Source organism: Myotis nattereri, assembly GCF_964212035.1.
Source record: "Myotis nattereri genome assembly, chromosome: 2".
Taxonomy (NCBI): domain Eukaryota; kingdom Metazoa; phylum Chordata; class Mammalia; order Chiroptera; family Vespertilionidae; genus Myotis; species Myotis nattereri.
Window position 1 is genome coordinate 166,936,673 of NC_138076.1, and position 21,646 is coordinate 166,958,318.

General features: G+C 57.0%; 2 protein-coding genes across 2 annotated transcripts; one reads left to right on the forward strand and one right to left on the reverse strand.

Annotated features, from left to right (window-relative positions):
- Positions 1-10,580: 10,580 nt before the first annotated feature.
- On the forward strand, positions 10,581-13,159 carry C1QL4 (complement C1q like 4; the record flags this gene model as incomplete). The annotated part of the gene is made up of 2 exons (XM_081084304.1): positions 10,581-11,117; positions 12,980-13,159. The coding sequence occupies 2 exons, from the start codon at positions 10,581-10,583 to the stop codon at positions 13,157-13,159; spliced, it is 717 nt and encodes a 238-aa protein (XP_080940430.1).
- A 1,187-nt stretch (positions 13,160-14,346) lies between these two features.
- On the reverse strand, positions 14,347-21,068 carry TROAP (trophinin associated protein; the record flags this gene model as incomplete). The annotated part of the gene is made up of 14 exons (XM_081084563.1): positions 14,347-14,529; positions 14,695-14,888; positions 15,159-15,792; positions 15,953-16,087; positions 16,797-16,856; positions 16,940-17,023; positions 17,130-17,246; positions 18,185-18,306; positions 18,754-18,806; positions 19,319-19,401; positions 19,596-19,733; positions 19,817-19,974; positions 20,645-20,831; positions 20,925-21,068. The coding sequence occupies 14 exons, from the start codon at positions 21,066-21,068 to the stop codon at positions 14,482-14,484; spliced, it is 2,157 nt and encodes a 718-aa protein (XP_080940689.1). The 3' UTR covers positions 14,347-14,481.
- Between the last annotated feature and the right edge of the window lie 578 nt (positions 21,069-21,646).

Here is a 21,646-nt window from a genome sequence, read left to right on the forward strand (position 1 = left end):
GGCAGCTATGGCGAAAGGGAGAGCCAGGAGCAAAAAGGGATAAGCGATGAGGGGCGTCCCAGCAGGCGAGCACGGCCTTCCTCCCGCCTGGATGCTGTGGTTAAGCTGGGATGAAGGATGCCTTGGTTTTAGCAGCCTGGGCCCCCATCCTGGTTCTGCTATGTGACCTTGGCTTCTGGGACTGTTTCCTCCTCTGCACAGGAGAAGCTCGGCTCTCCAAGGTCTCCCAGCCTTGACTTGGGGGTGGGCTGGGCGGGGCCCCAAAGCCACTCGGGAGCCGCCAGCTGGGGGTAGGGGCTGACCGGGGCGCTGAATAATGAATGAGACTTAATTGGGCCCGCACTGCCCGGCGGCGCGCTAAGCTGGGCAAACATCTCCCGCCGCCGCTGCACAAACAAACTAGCTTCGGGCGCAGAGAAAGGGGCGGAGAAGGCGGCGGGGCGCGGGGGGGGGGGGGGCGCAGAGGCAGGCCGCCGGGGCCCACAGGGCTGCGAAGGAACCCCGGAGTGCGCGGCTGCGCTGGCCTCTATGAGAGGAGGCTCAGGGCTCGAGCTCGGGAAGCTGGGACTGGGGAGGGAACGAAGCAGATTGTGTGGTGTGAGCCAGGGGCCCCAGGGCGACCCGAGCGCAAAGAAAAGATGGAGAAACGAGTGGAGGGCGGAAGAGATGGGAGAAGTGAGAGAGGAAAAGGCGCACCGGGCAGGGCCTGCAGCGGGGCGGGGGCGGGAGAAGAGCTGTTACCGAGAGGAAAGGGAAGAGCGATGGAGGAACAAGCGGAGGGAGGCGACAGGGGCCGGGAGAAGAAGAATTGGATCGGAGTCAAGGAGAGGGATGGGAGGTGACCGGAATGTGAACGAGAGGGCGGCGGGGCGGGCGGGCGGCGCTGCAGCCTCCCCTCGGCCCGCCGCGCTCCCGCCCTAGCGCTCTCTCCAGTCGCCCGCACTCACTTTGTCACAATTACGGGGCCGTCACTCGGCCCGGATTGTTTTCCCCAAATTGTTGTTCTATAAACCGGCGCGGGGTGGGGAGTGGGGGGACCCGAACAGCTGCGGTGGAAGCGAGGGTCTGAGCTGCCCTGGGGGTGTGGAGGCGTCTTCACCCAGACGGCCCGGCGCAGGCAGGTGCCTTCAGGGGCCCACGCTGGACTCTGGCTGCTGCCCGTCGCTGATCCCGCGTTTAACCTTCCTGGTCTTTCTCAGCCGCGCTGCCACAGTTTCCCCGACTGGGAACTTCTTCTCGGATTGAGGGGCAGGGGCGGTGGAGGCGGCTGTAGGTTGGGGCCTAAGCCTCCCTGCTCACTCCATTCTTTTTTGTTGTTCACTATCCCCGTCGCAGGGAGGGAGCCACCTGTCCCAGCTCAGCCCCTCCGAATGGCTGGACTCCCACTCCCTGCCCGCTGGGCTCCGCGCCCCACGTCACTTTGCTGTCCCTCAGTTCCACAAATATCTGTTGCGCGCCCATGGTGAGCCAGAGCGCGCCAGCCTCCCCCCCTCCGCCCCCACCACCTCCAACGACTCTCCCCGCCACCCACCCCTTCCCGGCCCGGCCGGCCTGTCGGCTTCGTGACAGCCGCCGCCGAAGCCCAGGCCCCGCGGGAGCGTCCACGGAGGAGCCGCCGCATGGCTGGCTCCGGCACCGGCCTCCCTGGCGGCTCCAGGGGCAACGGAGGGTAGCGGCCGCTGAAGCGAAACCGGAGCCGGACCGCAGAGTCGGCAGAGCTGGGCAGGGGAGGAGGGGGACTCTGGGCGGGCTGGTGTCCGGGTCTCTAAGACTGTCCTTCCATTGCCTGGGGTCCCCCCCCCCCTCAAGGCCGGGACCCTGTCTGCCTCCACGTGCCTGGGACGCGGTTGCATCCCGGAGCTCCCTCTCCCAGTTCGCATGATTTACACCCGCTCCGCGCTGAGGCCGCTTCCCAATCAGGAATATCGACCCCGGGTGGGGCCCCCGGGCCGCATCGATCCCTCTAAGGCTCGGGATTTAAAAATGTCAAATTTGCCTTTTCCAGGAGGGCGGAGGGGGCGAGGGCCTGGAAAAGGGCAGTTGGGAGGGGGGCGGACCGCGGGGCATCGACCAGGCGCCTGTGCCCTGAATGAGAAGCGACCTGGCCGTGGCCCTGACACTGCCTGCCCATTTTGGGTTGCAATAGCCACTGGATGGGAGTAGGAAGGAAGTCCTACTCCCTCTCTCCATTCCAATGAGGCCTCACTGTTGTCCTGGGATATTCCCAGAGGGAGAAGCCCCAGGGGAACATAGATACCCCAAATTGTAGGGAGAGAAATCTGGAAAAGATCCCTAAATGTGAAGACAGGCAGCCCAGCCGGTCTGGCTCAGCAGCTGAGCCTCGACCCAGGAGCCAAGAGGTCAGGGCACATGCCAGGTTGCAGGCTCATTCCCCAGTAGGGGGCTTATAGGAGGCAGCCGAACAATGAGGTTTCTCATCTCACTGGTGTTTCTATCTCTCTACCCCTCTCCCTTCCTCTCTCTGAAAATCAATAAAAACATTTTTTAAAAATGTAGCCGAAGCCGGTTTGGCTCAGTGGATAGAGTGTCGGCCTGCAGACTGAAAGGTCCCAGGTTCGATTCCGGTCAAGGGCATGTACCTGGGTTGCGGCCACATCCCCAGTGGGAGATGTGCAGGAGGCAGCTGATCGATGTTTCTCTCCCATCGATGTTTCTGACTCTCTCTCTCTCTCTTCCTTCCTCTCTGTAAAAAATCAATAAAATATATCTTTAAAAAAAATTTTAAAAAAATTAAAAAAATGTCAAGACATGCCGACACAAGGAGAAGGGCTGCAGGAACAAAGATACAGAAGGTCCAAGAGATACCCTTGACATAAGGAAGAGCAAGGCAAAGGGAAGGTGGCTGGAAGATACACTGAACAAACGGAGATTGAGAATCACCCAAAATCTCTGCCCTGGAGACCAGGGAGATTCAGAGGTGGGGAGAAAGATCAACCTTTTGGTGAGTTTGAGAGTGGGTAGGAGAGTGGAGACAAAGTCAGGTGAATAGAGTAATTAGGGATAGAAATTAGAATATGATTAGCATTATCCTCCAAAGGTGTCAACTGGACCAGAGATCCAAGGGCAGAATTCCAGGGACCAATAGCCCAGGCCCCGAAGAGGTAGGCTGTCTTGGAGGTCCGATGGTCTGCCTCTTCCCTTCCTGAGATCCAGCTCCTCCTCTCTGCTCACCACAGGCCTGGGGAAGCCAGAGGGTTGCGATCATATCTTATATTAGAGACTGTATGTGTGATGGAGATGGTGTGTGGACTATAGAAACCTGGTAGTAACCACTTCCTCAGCAGCTGGGTCTCCAGACTTTGGGGGATAAATGTCCACTACTTTCAGGAAGCTTGAGCAAAGGATGATGTTTGGGGTGGAGGGGGGGAAGGGAGCAGTTGTCCAGACCAGCATTCTCACAGGTAACATCTATCTTCCCAACCCCAGCAGCACCCCTCAGCTGTCACCATGCACACTGCCATTTCCTACAGAACTGAAGACAGAGAGCTGACAGCAAATGGTGGTGGGGAGGGGCACAGACAGCAAGGAGCGGCTGCAGCTCATCCTCAGACATTCGAAGCTCGCTGACAAAATCAGGCCGACACTTCCCTAACACTAACACACACAATCACTGCCCCCCACGCGTGATCCACAGCCATCAATGCCTGTCACACACCACCTCTGTGTGCATAGACACGCAAAACCGCACAGTTCCTCCCAGGTCAGACAAAAGCTTCTAGCCCTAAGGCCTGTCCACACCCTTTCTTGGCATCTCAGATCTGAAATCGCCTAACCTGAAGAGGGCTGCGGTCCCTGTCCCTGCTCTCCAAATTCTGCAGCCAGGGCCGGCCCCAACAGCTGAGAGGCCACGCATAAGTAAGTCAAGTACCAAGGTCGAGGCGAAGAACCGGGAGCTGACCAGGAGGCGGGGCTGTTAAACGCCTCCCTTACGCTCCCTCCTGCCACAGGCCTCTTCCCCGCACGTCCACTCGCGGCCCGCCAGGCCCGCCGCCCGCCTGTCAGAAGAGTAATGAATGCGCGCTCGGGGCCCCGGGCCCCCTTGGAGTCGTTCATCACTGCCAGCACCGCCCACCTCTCTGCCGCTCGCAGGGAGGGTTAAACGGTCCTGGCAGCCAGAGCCCCTCTCCCCGCATCTCGACCACTAATTGTCAGATTGAAATGTTGATTTGTCAGCTGGAAGCTAGCGCCAAAGAATCCGCAGTAAAAACCCGACTCCTTCAACTTCCTCTGGGTTCTATTGGGGCGGAAGGGCTGAATTTCACTTAAGAGATGGGGGATAGAAGCGTAGTATCATTCCGTTCCGATAGAGGCGCACCGGGCCGCAGACCCTCCCTTTCTCTAAGGGGGCTCGTCCTAGGCACAGTTCCATTTATACAGACCGAAGACCGACCTTAGGCCTTCGGGCCCCCAGATCCCCAGCCGTGGGTATCTGGGCCACCAGCCCTAGTCTCTGCAGGTTGAGTCCCCGCTTCCTTACGGGAGCCCCCAGGCAGCCATTCCCCTGCCCGCCTTCAGGGAGCCCCCGGGGCCATGTCCTGCCCTCTCTCCTCCAGGTGCGCCCAGTCGCACTCAGCCCTGCGTTCTCCCGCAGGACGCGCCCTGTTGCAGGTCCGCCCTCGCCCTGCCCTGAGCGCCTAGGCTGCAGCCCCAGCCCCGCCCTCTCCCCAGCCCGGCCCGGAGCTCCCCCGGCGGCCGGCTGAGTGACGGCGGTCGGAGATTATGCAGAGCCGGGAGCGGGGTGCGCCGCGGGCGGCAGCGCTGACCCTTCACATTTCCGATCCGCCGGGACCCTCATCCATCCGAAGCTGCTCTTTGTCTGGCCGCCTAATTGCCGGCGGACAGGATGGATGGTGGGACCGACAGCCACGGAATCCCTAATAAAGGCCGCGGCCGCCGGGGAGGGAGCGCGGGAAGGAGGGGGAGCAAGAAGGAAGGGAGGGAGGGAGGTGGGAGGAAACACCGGGCCGCGCCCGCCGAATCTGAGCGGCTGCGCGCGACACCCGCGCGAGCCAGGCTGGCCTGGGGTGCAGGACCAGGAGTCGCGGATCGACCCGGGGCCGGGCGCTCTGGGTGTGGGGCTCCTTAAGTCTCCTGTTTGTTGGAGAAGAGGAAAAGGGCAGAAAGAGCATCCTAGGGCCGACGACGCTCAGCCGAACCCTGGGGGCTGTGAACATGGCGCTGTCTCCTGGATTCCGGCCCCGCACCAGCCAGCACCCCTCCCTCGGCCCCCACAACCCCTCCTCTGCTCACCTGTCGGTCTCCCAGCGCGGGATCCAATATCCCGGCGGAGAATTGAGGGGTCTGACAGCTGTCTGTGCAGCCTCTCGCCACATCTCATTAACTGGAGGCTGGGGCAGGAGCACGGTGGGGATGAGGGGGTCGCAAAAGGAGGTGGCGGGGAAGGTTAGGGTGAGGAGCCGCACCGGGCCAGGGGTCAAGGGCTGCGGAAGCTGTGGCCTGACAGACACCTTAGAAGCAACATCCACCCGATCCCCATGGAGCCAGGAGCCCGTCCTCTGCCCTCTGGGCGCTGGCGAGGTTCTTTGAACCCAAGTCTGCACGGAGCTGCGGTTCCAGGGGCTCCTGCAGCAGATGAGGGGAGGCCTAGGCCCTGCGGTGCACTTGCCCTCTCCCCGGTGGCTGAGGCCTTGCCATCCTCTGTGCAAGCGGGCAAAGTGCGTGCATGCTCTTAGGGCCGTGACTGTTTTCCCACTGGAGGTGGGAGAGGGAGAGCCGGCCTTAGCCCTCTTGGCCTGCCCTGCTCCCTTTCACCTCTTGAGCACATTTTCCTCAGGCTGGCTTCATATTCTTCTCCCTCCGAACAGCTCTTTTCCGCAGCCAGTGTACACTGACATCTGTTAGCTAGAAATTGAACACCGATTGGGTGTCAGTCAGTCTCCATAGCGCTGGTGGTTGGAGATGGGGACTACGCTGAGCCAAGTACCTAGCCTGTTGGGTTCACATACAGGTCTCCCCTTTAACAGGAGTTCAGATCTCGCTCCCTACTCCCTCCTGCTTCTCTCACCCGTCCACTGCCTTTCCTCTTCTCCGGGGCACTGAGAAGGAAGCCAGGAGATTAGAACTTGTTTCAGTGCTGCCACTTACAGGGCTATCTAGGACAAGCCATTTCTCCTTTCTGGACCCCAGTTTCCTCGTCTGTAAAATGGAGACAATATATTCACCTCTCAGCATGCTGGGAGGATGCAGTGAGATCTTGCATGTAAAAGCCCTAACACACAGGAAACGCCCAGGAATGTTATTTCCCTTTCTATGCTGTCAGGTGGGCAATGTTCCTTTCTCTTCATATCAAGGGTCTGGTGCCCGGCAGCTCAAGCCGCTTCCAATCCTGTGTCATCTTAGGTGTGGGAGCTGAAAGCCAGAATGTGTGTATGGGGTGGGGAGGGAGGAGAACCACATCATGAATGACCTCTAAAAGGTGGGAAAGGAAAGAGTGCAAGGGGGGGGGGGAGTGCGTCCTTAGATCTTAATGTAGCATCAGCCAGCTGGTTCCTCTCCTCTTACAGATAAGGAAACTGAGGCTTGTGGAGGTTACACTGCGATGACAAGAGCAGATTACCCTGCCAGACTCTTCCCTCCCATGAACCCTTTATTGCTCATCTCCTCACCCCCTTTCTTCCCCTTGAGGGCATTGGGATCAGTGATAAGGAGTGTGGGAAAAGGAACAAAAAGAGAGAACCTTCAAGAAGCCAGGACCTTCTGCTAGACTTCATAAAATTTTAACATGAAAACTTCCGCAGAGTAGAAGGCACATATTACATGCAAATAATATGCTAATCACATGCTAATCAAAAGTCTGGTCCTCAGAACTCTGAGGCACACCTGACTGTAAGCCCTGGGGAAAATTCTTGAGAGACCCCTGGGTTCCAGGAGAGGACCAGTGGGGAGGAGCTCCATTTAGGGTGAGGATATGGAGTTAGGATTCATATTAGGACTATAAAGGAGTCAAGTGTATAATTTGGGATTAGGGTCAGGATTAGTGCAGAGTTGGGGTGGAGGTTAAGGCAAGATTCAGGCTAGAGCTAGACTGTGCTTTTATAGAGGGGAGCCTAGGGAACTCCTTAAAGTTTTCCTCTCTCCTCTTCTCCCCCATCAGCCTTGTCCCCGCCTCCACAGCTCCTTCTATGTCCGGTAGCACAACCTTCTCTGCTTACCTCCCCTTCCCAACCATATCACTGCCCTGGGGCCTCCGAGTTTGGTTCCCCAAGAGCTTTGGGGAAATAATCCCAGGTCCCAGTTTGGGCCCCAGAATTTCCTCTTGAACCCAGACACTTGGCTTTTGGCCTCAGGAGCACTGGCCTTGACCCTACCCAGATCCCTCCTTGTGACAGCTGCAGGGGAAGAAATAAGGACCTAGTAAGCTGGCAGCTTCATTCCAGAGCCTGGGGAAAGAGCAACAGAACATGAATAAATTCATGGAGCTGGCCCCTCAGCTCCCTGTGAGCCAAGCCTGCTCCCCCCCCCCACCACCACCACCACACACACCGCTGCTGCCTGCAGCCTGCCGGTCAACGCAGCTCATAGCCTGGGCTGGGGATAGGCGGAGAAGGGAAGCTCCAGAGAAGAAGGCTGAGGTGAGGGGCTCAAAAAAGAGGGTCTTTGTGAGTTGGAGAGTGGGGTAGGGAGCAGGGCTGAGCAAAGATTGCCTCAGGTGAGTGGAGGGAGTGGGGAGGAGAAAGGAGAGGAGTGGCTGGACCTGGTGGGGTCGATGATGGGGCTTGAGGATCAGGCAGGAGAGGCTGATGTGAGCCCTGACCTGCTCTCTTCGCGCTGACCCATCCATCATCCAGCCTGGGGGAGCAGATCTGGAATTAGACATGCACAGCCCCGACATGGCCCTCAGCCTCCCCCCCACCCCCAGGAAGACAAATGGCGACAAAGACCTTGAATAAAATTTGTATTTATGGTTGGAGGAGGAGGCCCCTCCCCCACTGACTGCCAATTCTTTCTCTCCCAACCCTCTCAAGCATGTAGGGGCCTCCCTCCGCACAGGCCCACTCTCAGCAACCTCTTTCTCCCTGAACCATCATGGGCTGGGAGAGGCAGGAAAGGGGTACAGTAAAGAAGAAATGAGGAAATCACCTTCACCCAATAATCATGCCCTGGTGTGCTTTGTGCCCTCCATTTTGCACATCATTTTTCTATACATGACAGCCCCGGCCTATCCTAGTCTCTAAGAAGTCCTTTGCAGCTGTCCACCTTCAGGGTCTTCAAACATCCCCACTCTGCCAGTCGTAGAGCCTCTTCTCCATGCCTCTGGCCCCCGGGGTCCCTGTAAGCAAGTAATTTCCCCCAGAAGGGCCAGGCCCTAAGGAGGAATGCAGCCATTCGCTTTTCCTCTGGACTCTGACCCCTCACAGAGAGGGAACTATCAAAGCTTGTGTTCCCTCTTGGTCACAGGAGTGCCAGACACAGTCATCTCTCACAGGAGGCTGTCCTGAAGTTAATCTGCATTTTGGTTATGTTAATTTATAAAACCAACTTCAAACCCCTCCTCCAAACATTCATTATGTGGGGTTTCTATCAACTTCTCTGTCTTTCTAACTACAGACCTATGAGGAAGGGGGAGGGAAGGTGGCAGAGATCCTAGGGCTGGACAAAAATCTGGGACTAGGGCAGGGCTGGAACGAGGCGAGGCCGGGCAGGGAAAGGGACAAGAGCCGCCTGCTGACTCTTTTCCCCAGTGGACGCCACTCCCCTGAGATAGGAGAAATGGCATTCACAGGGTCCCACCTTTAAGGACTCAGAGGAAGACAAATACAAAACCTCTCTCCGAAAAGCGCTCACAATACACACACCAGGACGAGACAATCCACAGCCCCACTCACCCAGGGACACACAGGGCCAGGGTCCCGTGGCCACATCCACGTCCACACCTGCCAGCGCACGGTCACAATGCACAGGCCCAGAGCCTACCGCTCAGCTGAGGAACCGCCCCGCCCCCGCGTCTTCCCACAGTTGATATGTCACATTGGAGTCCAAACACGGACCTGGGTGTCTCTCTGCGGCGCACCATTTACATTTCTCTCTCGATCTGTCAACCTGTCTGGGCTCCCGTCTCCTCTCTCTCTCTCTCTCTCTCTCTCTCTCTCTCTCTCTCTCTCTCTCTCTCGTCTCTGTCTCCCCCTCTCCCCCTCTGGGGCTGTCAGTCAGTCTCTTCCGAGCTTTGTCTCTGTCTCTGCGTCTCGATCTGGCTTTCCGTCTCTTTGATTCCTGTCGCTCCCCCCGCTTTCCTGTCGGTGTGCTGCTGGCTCCCACAGGCTCCTGTTTGCTCACTCTCTCCCGCTTCCTCATTCTCTAGGGCTCTGTGCTCCCCAGTGCTGGGGGGTCGAGGGTACGGTGGCTGGAGACTTGCCTTTTCTAGTTCAAGACAAAATGTACCGTTGAACCCTTTACCATGTGATATGTGGTTATGGGTACTGAGGGGCAGGGGGTGGTGAATTTCTTTTCTCCCCACCCTTTGGGCTCGTTTGTTTGCTTGTTATATTTTATTTTAATTTTTCGGGGGGGGGGAGTGGCTCTTTTTAGCTCAGGAATCCACCTGTCTTTTCTCTATGTGTATCTTGTGTATCTCGACCCCTTTTTATCCCATCGCTATTTTCTGGCTTCCTCTGGGCTCCGGGAATACCCAACTCGGGGTAGAGGGTGGAAGTAAGGATAGGTGGGAACAGGAACCCATGCAGAATCGCCCAGAGCCGGGCATCAACCGTGAGGCGGGGGTCCGCGGGAGGGGGCCGCTGCCGGCCCCGCCCCCGCGCTTCCCGCTCTGGGCGCCAGGGGTCGCTCCGCCCCGGGCCGCTTATAGCGGCTCCCGGCGCGAGGCTGCTCACACCACAGTCACTGCCGCCGGGGGAGGGAGGAGAGGAAGGTGAGGGACGCAGACAGGGAGCCCGTTACCCGGAGAGACGCGCGGGGCCGAAGCTCCAGCAGGGGCTGGGGGCGCGGCTGGGGTAGGAAGGCGGGTCAGTGCGCGCCAAGAGGTCGAGCGCAAACCTAGGAGGAGGTCGCGTCCGGTGGGTGCCACCCCAGCGCAGAGCCCGGGACGTCCAGAGCGCGGAGAACAGTCCCCGCTCCGGCCAGGAGAAATCCGTCTGGGTAGCTGGGGACCTAGGCTCCGCCATCCTTGAGAAAGAGGCTGTCCAGAGAGCACGAATCCTAGATCCGTAAGAAGCCAGCCGTCCGAGAAGCCGCAGATGTCAGGCTCCCGGGGACGATAGGCTGCACAGGAGGTTAATAGAGGACCACAGGCGCCGAACCGTCGGGAGCTGCCCCTGGCCCAACCCACGCGGGACCTTCGCCTTGACGGAAGGTTTGGGGAACCGCGCCGCTGAGGCGGGAGCCCGCAGGGGCGGGGGGGACCGGGCGCAGCCGTCAGGGGGGGTCCTGACCCAGGCGCGAGCCGGGCCACCGGTTCGGGGGCCCTCGGAGAGCCCCGAGCCTCCGACGCCATTGCGCCCAAGAGTGAGGAGGATCTGCTGGCCCTGGCTGCGTCGCGTCTGAGCCGCCGCAAGCGGGTGGCGGGCGCGGCCGTCGGGGTGGCCATGGTGCTGCTGCTGCTGGTGGCTATTCCTCTGCTGGTGCACAGCTCCCGCGGGCCAGCGCACTACGAGATGCTGGGTCGCTGTCGCATGGTATGCGACCCGCATGGGCCTCGAGGCCCGGGACCCGACGGCGCGCCTGTCTCCGTGCCCCCCTTCCCGCCGGGCTCCAAGGGAGAGGTGGGCCGGCGGGGAAGGGCAGGTCTTCGAGGGCCCCCGGGACCACCGGGTCCCAGAGGGCCACCAGGAGAGCCGGGCAGGCCAGGTCCCCCGGGCCCTCCTGGCCCCGGCCCCGGCGGGGTGGCGCCCCCTGCCGGCTACGTGCCTCGAATTGCCTTCTATGCGGGTCTGCGGCGGCCGCACGAGGGTTACGAGGTGCTGCGCTTCGACGACGTGGTGACTAACGTGGGCAACGCTTACGAGGCGGCCAGCGGCAAGTTCACCTGCCCCATGCCGGGCGTCTACTTCTTCGCTTACCATGTGCTCATGCGCGGCGGCGACGGGACCAGCATGTGGGCAGACCTGATGAAGAACGGACAGGTGAGATGCCCCTCCCCCCCACCCGACCTCCCCACCCCCGATTCGCCAGGTAGCTTTCTTAAATTTCCCTGCACTCATCACGCAGCCCATCCCCTTCTCCAAACAGCCTCACTGAACCCAGGAATGCCAGGCTGCCAGGTCGCAGGTAGTGCACAGTCGGCAGGTGTTCCCATGTGGGGCGTTCAGCCTGGATTTTTTAAGGGAAAGGTAAAAAAGAAGGAAAATACTGGCTTATTCACCATCAGCGCTATTGCTAGTCCCAGGGCCTAGGGCCAATTCTAGAGCGGCCTTACACTCAGCTAATACCGAGTCAGTAGGCAGAGGTGAGAACTGGTATATTCGCCAAGGGACCAGCCAGGCAGCTTGAAGGAACGGATTTGGAGATGGAAAAAAGGCAAAGGACGGGTTTGGAGGAGGAAAGGCAAAGCAGAGAAGGGGGGCCTGGTCCGGTAGGCCACACATCCTCCCTGGCAACCTCTGGCCTCCAGGTTCTGCTGCTCCCTGTCGCTGTGGTCAGAGCCAGAGTCACTGCTGCCGTGGCTTAGCTCGAGGACCCAGACACACAGCAATAGTGAGGGCCTCAGGCGTAGGGTTGGGTTAGGTGCCTGGGCCATGCACCCATCAGGGCATAAGGTTGAGACTTAGCGGTGACCTCGGAATGCCCCCTCCCCCCACACGCTGGGATGGGGTGGTGTTGCGGGTGCTGTGCTGCATCGGGCCTGCTCATCCTGGCTGGGGAAACTCCCTCCTGCTGGGCCCCAGCGCTCTCCTGCTGCAAGGCCCGAAGGCACTGCACTGGGGTCTCCTCCCAGCAGGGCCGCCCCAGGAACCCAGGGAGAGGGAGTGCGAGTGTCTGTGTGTCTGTCTGTATGAGATAGATTGTGTGTGCAAGTGAGTGTGTATTGATCCGAGTGTGTCTTTGGGTGCTTGGGCTGGTGCAAAGGTGTGAACAAAGAGTACGTCTATTTGTATGTGGCATTGAGGAGGTGTGCGGTCTCTGCGGCGGGGATGTCTGTGAGGGCGGGGGGAGAGGCAGTGTGTATAGAGTGTGCCGGTTTCCGAGGGGGCCGGGGCTGCGTGGCTCCCACTCAGAATTGCACTGCACGGGCGGGCGCTGCGGGCCCTGAGGACAGTAAATAGTGATTAGAATAATGATGAATAATTAATGAGTTAATAACCAGCCCCTGCGGGACAGGAAGAGGGGGGTTGCGGGGGCGGGGCTGGCAGCAGGAGGCAGCGGCAGCGAGACCAGAGAGGAGGAAGGGCTACCTGTTGGGGAAGAAGGCGACCCCTCTGGGTGCGCTAGAGGGAACTAGGAGGGAAGTGGGCACCCCAAGGCACGCATGCATCATTGCACCTTCCCATTTAAAGCCCGCAGCCTTGATATGCATGGACACACCTGTGTCCTAACACTTGGGGATAGGAATGCAAGTTTAGGAGGCCAGAGGGGGTTCAGAATCTTAGAAATTACCCTAGAAATTACAGGCTAATTTTATTTCTTTTTATTTTTTAAAATTTTATTTCTTAAATGATAATAATAGCAAGGCCTTACAGCATTTTCTATGTGCAAAACACTGTTCTAATACACTTCACATGTAGTAACTAATTTAGGGTAGGCTCTATTATTGCCTCCACCTTACAGCTCAAATTGAGGACCAGAGAAGGTGTGAGACTTGCCAGAGTCACATAGCTAGTGAGACTAGTGCCTGAGAAGCTCCGAGATCTCTTGGCCTCTCCTTGTCCATCCCAGCCCCTGCAGCCAGCTACTTACACAGGCCCAGCTGCACTTACTCTGCCCGACCCCTCTCACCACCCCAGCTCCGCACAGGGAGTGAGGGGGTTGTTCTGTTCTCTCTCGGTAGGTCCGGGCCAGCGCCATTGCCCAGGACGCAGACCAGAACTATGACTACGCCAGCAACAGCGTCATCCTGCACCTGGATGTGGGCGATGAAGTCTTCATCAAGCTGGACGGCGGGAAGGTGCATGGCGGGAACACCAACAAGTACAGCACTTTCTCTGGCTTCATCATCTACCCAGACTGAGCTGGCCCCATCCTCCACCCCCCTCGCTTGCCCTTTATCTTCTCTTCCCTCCTCACCCACTTTCAGTTGGCCCCACCCAAGGTGCCACCCCATCCTTTGAGACCCTGGCTGTGGGGTGGACCAGCCTGCTCCCGGAGGAGGCCTTACTGGGCAGACTCTCAGTGCTTCCAGAATTAGTGGCTGGGGAGCGGACCACCCACATCCTGTGAAAGCGGGTCTGAGAATGAGGAGGCAGTGGCCCTCTCTCCCGCTGGGAGCTGGGGACTGGCCCTCTCTCCCGCTGGGAGCTGGGGACGGTCTCACTAGCCAGACCTGGCGTCCTAGGAGGGCGAACAGAGATAGGAGTCCATCTAGGTGGGAGATGTTAGGACTGGCGTAGGCACTGGTCCTCTGTCGTGAAACCTCTTGCCATCCCCATTTTTCAGGCTCCAGGCTCCTGCCTTGGCAGCCTTCTTGTGAACTGGAGGAACCAGTGAATTCTTTCCTAGCATTTAAAATCCGTTCTGTACAGTCCCCATTTCACCTCCATCTGGGCTGCTGTTGCCTCTTCCAATAAAGTGACATTAGAGAGTGTGTGTGCCTCTTAACTGGTGCACAGAGTGGGAACAGAGGGCTGACCCTTACCCACACTCCTCTCAAGGACTCCCACCCACCCTGCCTGAGGCAAAAGCTTAGTTCTTCCCTGCAAGCCTGCCTCTGGAGGAGGGGAGTAGCCCAGGGCTTCTGCTGTGATGTGGGAAGCGGGGAGGGGAGCGGTATGAGCTTCAGGAGAGCTTCCAGCCTTACACTGTAGGGAGGCACCAACCAGAGTGACACCAACAAGGTTCCAAGGATATGGGTCTAGTGTTTAGTGTTCTGCCTGATGCAGAGAGAGTTCTAAGAGGGTCTCTAGGGGATGAAGAAGTTGCTGACAGCTCCTGGAAGTGCACTGATCTTAAGAACCAGGGAGAAGAGCAGGTGACCAAAGGGGACAATGAGTGTTGGCCCCACAGTCACAGAGCTTGCTGAGCGGGTGGGGTGAACAGGAGTGGGATGATTTCTTCCCTTCAGGACAGATCTAAGGTGAGGGAGCCCTGGGATCCTGAGAGTCCGGAGCTGGCTCTAAGCTGGAGGACACTGCCACCACGTGGGCAACTGGAGAGCAACAGCAGTAGCTGGCCCAGGTCAGACCAGAGGGAAAGATATTCAGACACTTTAGAAACTTTATTGAAGGATAAAAGGGTGTCGACTCCCCGACTCCCAATCCCATAGGGTGGACCAACAATAAATAAGGGCTAAAAGGAAGGATCAAGACAGGGCAGGAACGGGTGGAAGTGGGTGCCTCATGTCGGAGAGTCTGGAGGGGCTGCAGAACCAATTGGAATAAAACACTGGAGAGAGAGAAAGACCTTGTCATAGCCCAGCCATCCTTGAAGTGAGCCAACACTTCCCCAATAATCTTTATAAGGGAGCCAAGGTCGGCCCCTTTGCTCTGCTTCCTACTTCCCACAGGCTTGCTGTGTAGGCACAGCTTGGCTGTGGATGGGGAGGCTCACCAGGGCGTCCTGCCAGTCCAATAACTTGGCCACAGGATTGGTGCAGACACGAGAGGGGCCTGAGGGAGGGGCTCGGCTGGTGTAGAAGGCACACTCATCATCCAGGCGCGCCTCGTGGAAGCAGTGGATGGCAGTCAGACATGCTTTGAGGCGCTGCCTCAGTGCCAGGGTTCGAGGAGCCAGACTGCTGGGGCCTGGGGGTCCATGGGCCAGAGTTCAGGGTGGGCTCTGGAGTTCTATACTCTCACCTTATATTGCCCTCTCTCGATCCCCCACCAAGAGGCAAGCCAATTAGGAGCACAGGACTGGAGGCCCAGCTCCTCCCATCTTCTTGAAGGCAAGCCAGGCTGGGCAAGGTAGGTGGAAGAAAGCAAGCCTGGCATCACCGGGTACAGGACAGAGGTCCTGCTCCCAGTGAGATGAGGACCTCCTTTGTTCACAGCCCCTTCCAACCAACTCCTTACCTGCCTGGCCTGCTGGGGGCCTCAGAGACTGGAGTGAGCGGATAGCGGGGCTGGCACAAAGTGGACGTTGAGAGGAGAAGATCACACTGGTGGTCGCTGGAGCCCACTGACCGCAGCAGGACTGTGGACTAGGCTCTGTACTCCTAGGTTCCAGAGAGCAGGCCTCTGCAGCCTCAGGCTCTACCCGAGGGGAGGGCTCTGGAAGTCCAGCCTGCCCCTGGGAGCAGGCCTGAACGGACCCAGGCTCTATGGGAAGGCAGGCCTCAGATACCTCAGGCTGCTTCTGGGTGGTAGGCTCTGGTATCTCAGGCTCCCTCCTATGGCAGGGCTCTGGGGGCCCTGGCTCTGCCGGAGGGCAGGGCCGAGCTGCCTCAGGCTCTGCTCCAGGGCAGAGCTGTGGTTCCCCACACTCCTCTGGAAAGCAGGGCTTTGGCAGTCCAGAGTGCTGTAACAGTTCAGGAAGGCGGAGAGCCCCAGAATTCTGCACTGGGGCATTCAGAGTTCTAGGAATCTCTGCCAGCAGGGACCGAAGTTCAACCATATCCAGAGAAGAGCCTCCACTAAGAGGGGCACACTTGCTCTCTGCCAGCCCCTCTACCTCCTGTTGCAAAAGCTGCTTCAGGATACTGATGCGCTGTGTGTGGGAGAGAATACCCCAGTGTGATGTCAAGATGAGGGTTCAAGTCTCTACCCACACCGTCCTATTCCCACAACCCCTTTCGCCTCCCACTTCTCCCTACCCCAGTCCTGTCTCTGCCCATTTGGCATCAAAGCAGTTGCCCACAAAGACCCACCTGCATCTTCAGCTCTTGGAGGTTGGGGGTCCTGCTAGGGTGGGGTCCATGAGGAGTTGCAATAGGTGGTTTCCCAGACCCCTCCTGTAACCTTTTACAATTCTCCTGGTCAAACAGCCGGACTGCAATCTGCTCCTGCCACATGGGAAGAGAGAGGGGCCATGTGAGGAAGTCTGGCTGGGACAGGAAGACCCGCCTGAGTCCCACCCTCATGAGGAAGGGGTCAGGTTTTTAATTGAGAGGCCCTAGACGAGTGGTTCTCAACATTGGCTGCACATTAGAATCACCTGGGAATCTTTAAAATCCTGATTTCTGGGCCTCATCCTCCGGAAATTCTGTTTCTTTGTTACTAATGTTGTGGCCCCACCCCATAACAAAGAAACAGAATTTCCGGAGGATGAGGCCCAGAAATCAGGATTTTAAAAAGATTCCCAGGTGATTCTAATGTGCCGCCAAGGTTGAGAACCACTGCCCTAGGCCCGTGGTCAGCAAACAGCAGCTCGCAAGCCACATGCGGCTCTTTGGCCCCTTGAGTGTGGCTCTTCCTAAGCCTTAGGAATATCCTAAGTAAGTTAATAACAATGTACCTACCTATATAGTTTAAGTTTAAAAAATTCGGCTCTCAAAAGAAGTTTCAATTGTTGTACTGTTGATATTTGGCTCTGTTGACTAATGAGCTTGCCGACCACTGCCCTAGACTAAGATTAGGAGGGACAGCAGAGAAGCAGGGAGACTTGGAGAGTTAGGCAGCTTTTCCAGAGAGCCCACCTGCCACAAACTGCTGGACCTCAGGCCAACAGGACAGAGTGAGGGATTTCAGCATGGAAAGGCTTTGGGCACTTACCCAGGGCAGGGCAGGCTCTTCAGGGCAAGACTGAGGAGAGAGGCCACTCAAACATTGAGCCTGGGATAGAAGTGAGATGTAATAACTCTTCCTATACCCATCCATTCCCTTCCTATACCAGTTACCTCCCTGCCCTCTCTTACCTGCTGAGCTTTGGGGGCCGATGGGATGGGTGTGAACTGGGTTTTGGGGCGAATGGCAAGACGCCGCAACACTGAATATGAGGGCTGGGGAGAGATGGAGTTAGCTGAGCAATGAAAAACCTAGACCTAGCAGGGATCCCAGCCAGACTGTTCTGCCCTTGCCCAGCCCCGAGGAGCTGTGGACACAAACCGGAGCTGAGGAGCCAGGGGAGGGAACACGCTTAGCCAATCCAAAGGGGGATGGACGGGGGATGGATGGTGGCAGCACAGGGCCAGGGGAGGGCATCAGGTGGCAGTCAGGGCTGTCCTGTGGAGAGGAACAAGGTGGAAGAGTGATCCCTCCTTCTTTGTCTTGTTCTCAATACAGCAGCCAGCGTTGATTCTTTTAAGACTTAATCAAATCATGTTGCTCCCTTGTTCATTCCCTCTCCCCATAGCTTTCCACTCGTTCCAAGTAAAATCCAAGGTCTTACACTGGTTTGTAAATCCTTCCCCAGTCCAATCCTGCAATTGCTCTGAGTCTAACCTCACTTCCTGTCATTCTCCTTATTCACTTCAGACTTGCTGGTCTCCTTTCCGCTGATCCCTAAACAAACCAGGCATATTTCCTCCTCAGCGCCTTTGCATCTGCAGTTCTCCTGGCATGTTCTTCCCCCAGATATCTGGATGGCTTATTCCCTCAGCTCCTTCTGGTCTTCACTTAAATGTCATCTTCTCAATAAGATCCCCCTGATTAATCAATTTGCATTTGCAATACATCCTCCCCACTTCCACTTCCGTGCCTTGTTTATTTATGACAGAGAACTTATCACCATCTGACATACTATATATTTTACAATGTGTTTACTTTTTGCCTCCCCCTTCTAGAATGTGAACTTATTTGCTACTGTATATCCAGAACCTAGAACAGTGCTTAACACAGTAGCTTCTCAATACATACTGTGGAGTGAATGAATGAATGCTTTGGCTGACAAGTGTCAGATCTCGCAGCACTGATCTGATGGTGATACAAATATATACCAGACTGTGACCTCCCACCTCCAGGCCCCAGACACCTGGTAAACAGAGGCCAGTCCCTCTCTGGAGAGGGCATGGGCTCATCAGGAGCAAACCCAGATCCAATTAACATCTAAAGCCCAGGACTACCTGGCTATACCCACAATCCTCAGTGTTGGCCGCTGCTGGGGAATTTCCCCAGGTACCTCCCTGCCCCACTTCCCTTATCCCAGAAGGGTCCCATCTCACCTTGGTGTGGGTTAGCTCCCGGCTTTCTCTTAATGGAACCCACTGGGCCAGACCAGGAGGGCCCCTTCCTCCTTCATCTGAGTGAGTGACTACTTCACGTTCTCCTTCCGTGAGAGAGGAAGCTAGGAGGAGACAGAAAATTTCTGTAGTATCTGGAACACCTACCAAAGTTTGGCACAGGGCTGTGCAACCTCAAAAGAGGGTATGTCAGTTTGACAGCCCCCACTGCCCCATCAAGGGTAGAGATCCATCTAATACCTCAGTAATCATTTATTAATCTGAATACCGTGAGTGGGCTCAGGATGTGCTAATGGCTCTTAGGAGCTGAAGGTAAAATAGTGAGTGGAAGGCAATTCTTGTAGGAAGTGGCAGGGAGAGGGTAGGGACCACATCCTTTGATGAAAGTGCAACTGGGCCAACCTCTGGCCTATCAAGAAGGTCTCTTCCTCTCCAGCTCCTTCTGATCTGGCCATGCCCCTTCCCCCCAGCCCACTGAGCTTTTTCCTCTTGATCCCCACTGCAGACAGCCCACTTGCCCCTGTTCCCTCGCCATGGCCAAACACACTCACCAGGCTGGACTGGGGTCTCCAGGTGGAATCCCGAGGCCTGGCTCACTGCAGTCCTGATGACAATAAGGGCAGCAGCTAGAAGTCACTGAGTGTCAAGTATGAGCTGGGCACTGTGCTAACTGCCTTACAAACATCAGCTCGTTTAATTCTCACCACAACCTCTAATGATGGCACAAACATTATCCTCACTTGACAGACAAAGAAATTGAAGCGTGGAGATTAAGGCAAGCTTGCACAACTAGCAAGTTTGCTAAGAGTCAGGAATCAAACCCAGATTCCATTTATTGCCACAGTCTGTGCTTTAGCCACTAAATAAAAGAGACAGCACCTCTCATTTTTGTACCTTTCCACCCCCACAACCTGAAGAAACTGATGTCCTAGTGAAGCCTGGCTAACAAGGCCTGAATCCTATTCCAAGGGCTCACCTGGGCAGTCACAGGCCCACCCTCCCTTTTCCCCTCCTGGGTTGGTGGGAAGTCCTAAAGCTACTGGAAGACCCTAGCTCTGAGGGACCCCTGTATGGAGCATTAGATCATTCTTTTCCAAATGACCTCCTCCTTCTCACCGGCTGCTGCCACCTGTCTCTCTTTTTAGCTCCTGGAAGCTGGGGCGAGCAGAGGGGTAAAAGGAAGGTCCTGAAGGTGGAATCTGACCCATAAAAGCAAAAGAAAAAAAAGCAGAGTCAGAGGTGAGCCCCAAACCTTCAGGCTTCACCACCAACCCCATCTGCCTCCACAGACCCCCTTTGGGCCATCATGAGATACCTTCTCTCACAAGGCCAGCTATGTCCCGGGCAAGGAGCTCCCAGAAACACTGAGTATCAGCCCCGCAAAGGCACTCACCACAGCCTCTAGCTTCTGGGTGCACAGGGCCCAGCTGCGGGGTCCTGGTCCCTCTAATCTCGAAAAGCAGGAAGCCCTGGCTGGGTCTAGTCGGTGTTGGGGGGTTCTGGGAGCCAAATATGTAGAGGCGCGGGTACCCTAGGATGCCAAAAGAGGCTATCAGCTCAGGAGTCCCTCCTCAGTCCACCCCTGCCTGATCTCATCATATTCTGTCTCATTACCTGGCCCCTCCGGATGGTGCCTCCCTGGCTCCCTCGAACCAGTACTCTCTGAGCCAGACTGGGCTGGCGCCCCAGGCGACAGCTCTTCACCCCCTCACCTGACAGGATGGTAGCCAGGGCCTCAGGGTCAGCCACAAACTCTATGGCCCCTGGAATCTCTGTAAAGGAAGAGAAGGAAAGTGACATGGGAAAGCTAAGAGGGGCCAGGTACCCTAGTGTAGCCACCTTGAGGTGCAACAGTAAGCCAGAGACTCATATAATAGGACTCAACTCACCAAATGTTCACAGAACTTTATGTAAGACACTATTCTAGGCCCTGGGGCCCCGAGATGAATAAGACAAAGCCCATCCTCAAAAAACTATCATCAAACTATAGAGAGGTAACAGACTCAAGCCAAATTATGGCTGTGTGCACTGGCTGGGTAGCTCAGTTGGTTAGTGTCATCCTGATACACCAAGGTTCAGGTTCTATCCCCAGTCTGGGCACTGACAAGAATCAACCAACGAGTGCATAAATAAGTGGGACAACAAATCCATGTTTCTCTCTCCTCCCCTTAAACCAAGTACGGACATGTTATAACAGAGTATAGCAACGTATTAGGACACAGAGCAATTGATTGTGACTGGAGAGCTGGAAAAGGCTTTAGAAGAGATGACATTTTGTTGAAGGAAGGAGAGGGTTTCTGAGAGCAAAGAGCTTTCCAGGAGCAGGGACCAGGAAGGACTCTATAGCCAGCAGGAGACTGGAGCAGTGCAAAGCCCCCAAACTCCACCATCCCCATCTCAGTCTCCCCACCAGGAGACTGTGTTCTAGTTCCCAAAAAGTACCTTTCTGGGGAGGGGGTCCAGGCCCCACACTTTGTTCCTTAGGGCTAGGCCTGAGCTCCTCCAATGGTTTCCGAAGCAGAGTGCTCCCCACCAATCTCTCTGATTTTTGTGGTTGATGTGAGGCTTTTGGCCTGGGGCCTGCTGAGTCAACAAGGGGACGTTGAGTACTGAACTTCTGCTCCAAACTCTGGGGGAGGGAAGGACAAAAAAACTCTGCGTTGGGGTGCGTTGCTGGTGTGTGCTGCCTCCTTGTAGCTACTGTCTTCACCAAGCCCCTTACCTTTGGATCCTGGTTCTCCCGGTCCAAGTCGCAGGGCTTGAGTGTGGGGAGAGGCGGGCGTCTCTTTGAGCGAACCGGAATCTTGCTCGGGGTGGGAGATACACCCCGGAGGAGAGGGTCCTTCTTGGTTTGGGAGGTGGTCATGACGGCTACAACTGAGATGGGGAAGAAGGCAGGACCAGGAATCAAAGGTCAGCCAGCATGGGGCAGAGATGCGGTGCTCACACCCCTGATACTTCACCTGCGCCCAGAAGACCCGGCGCCTGCAAGGCCGGCTCTTCTGGGTGCCACTTCCAGACACCCTGAGCCTATTCTTTCGCCCCAGGACCCCGAGCTGCCTCTCCTCCTTACAAACCTCCAAGATCCCCGCGCCACACCTTCCCCGGAACCCCTCAGGGTCTCCCCCTCTTCTTCGCTTTTTCCCTGCCTTGGCTTCTGGGGCAGCTCCTTCTCCAGTTTGTAAAATACGCCGAGCTCCTGATTGGCTCGTCCGCGCTCTAGGAGGCGCGTGACGCCAGGCTCAGCCGTCCAATCCGCAGGCTTCGTGGGCGGGACTAAAAATAGGACTAGTTGTCGAACCACTTTCCAGCTCGTCGCGGCTCCGTCAGCCAATCCGAGAGCGGAGCGCGGGGTGCAGGGCGAAGGGAGGAAGGGGGCGGCCGTTCTGAGGCCGGGAAGTCTGAGCCGTAACCGGTGGCCGTGTGCTCTCGCGAGGTCTCGGG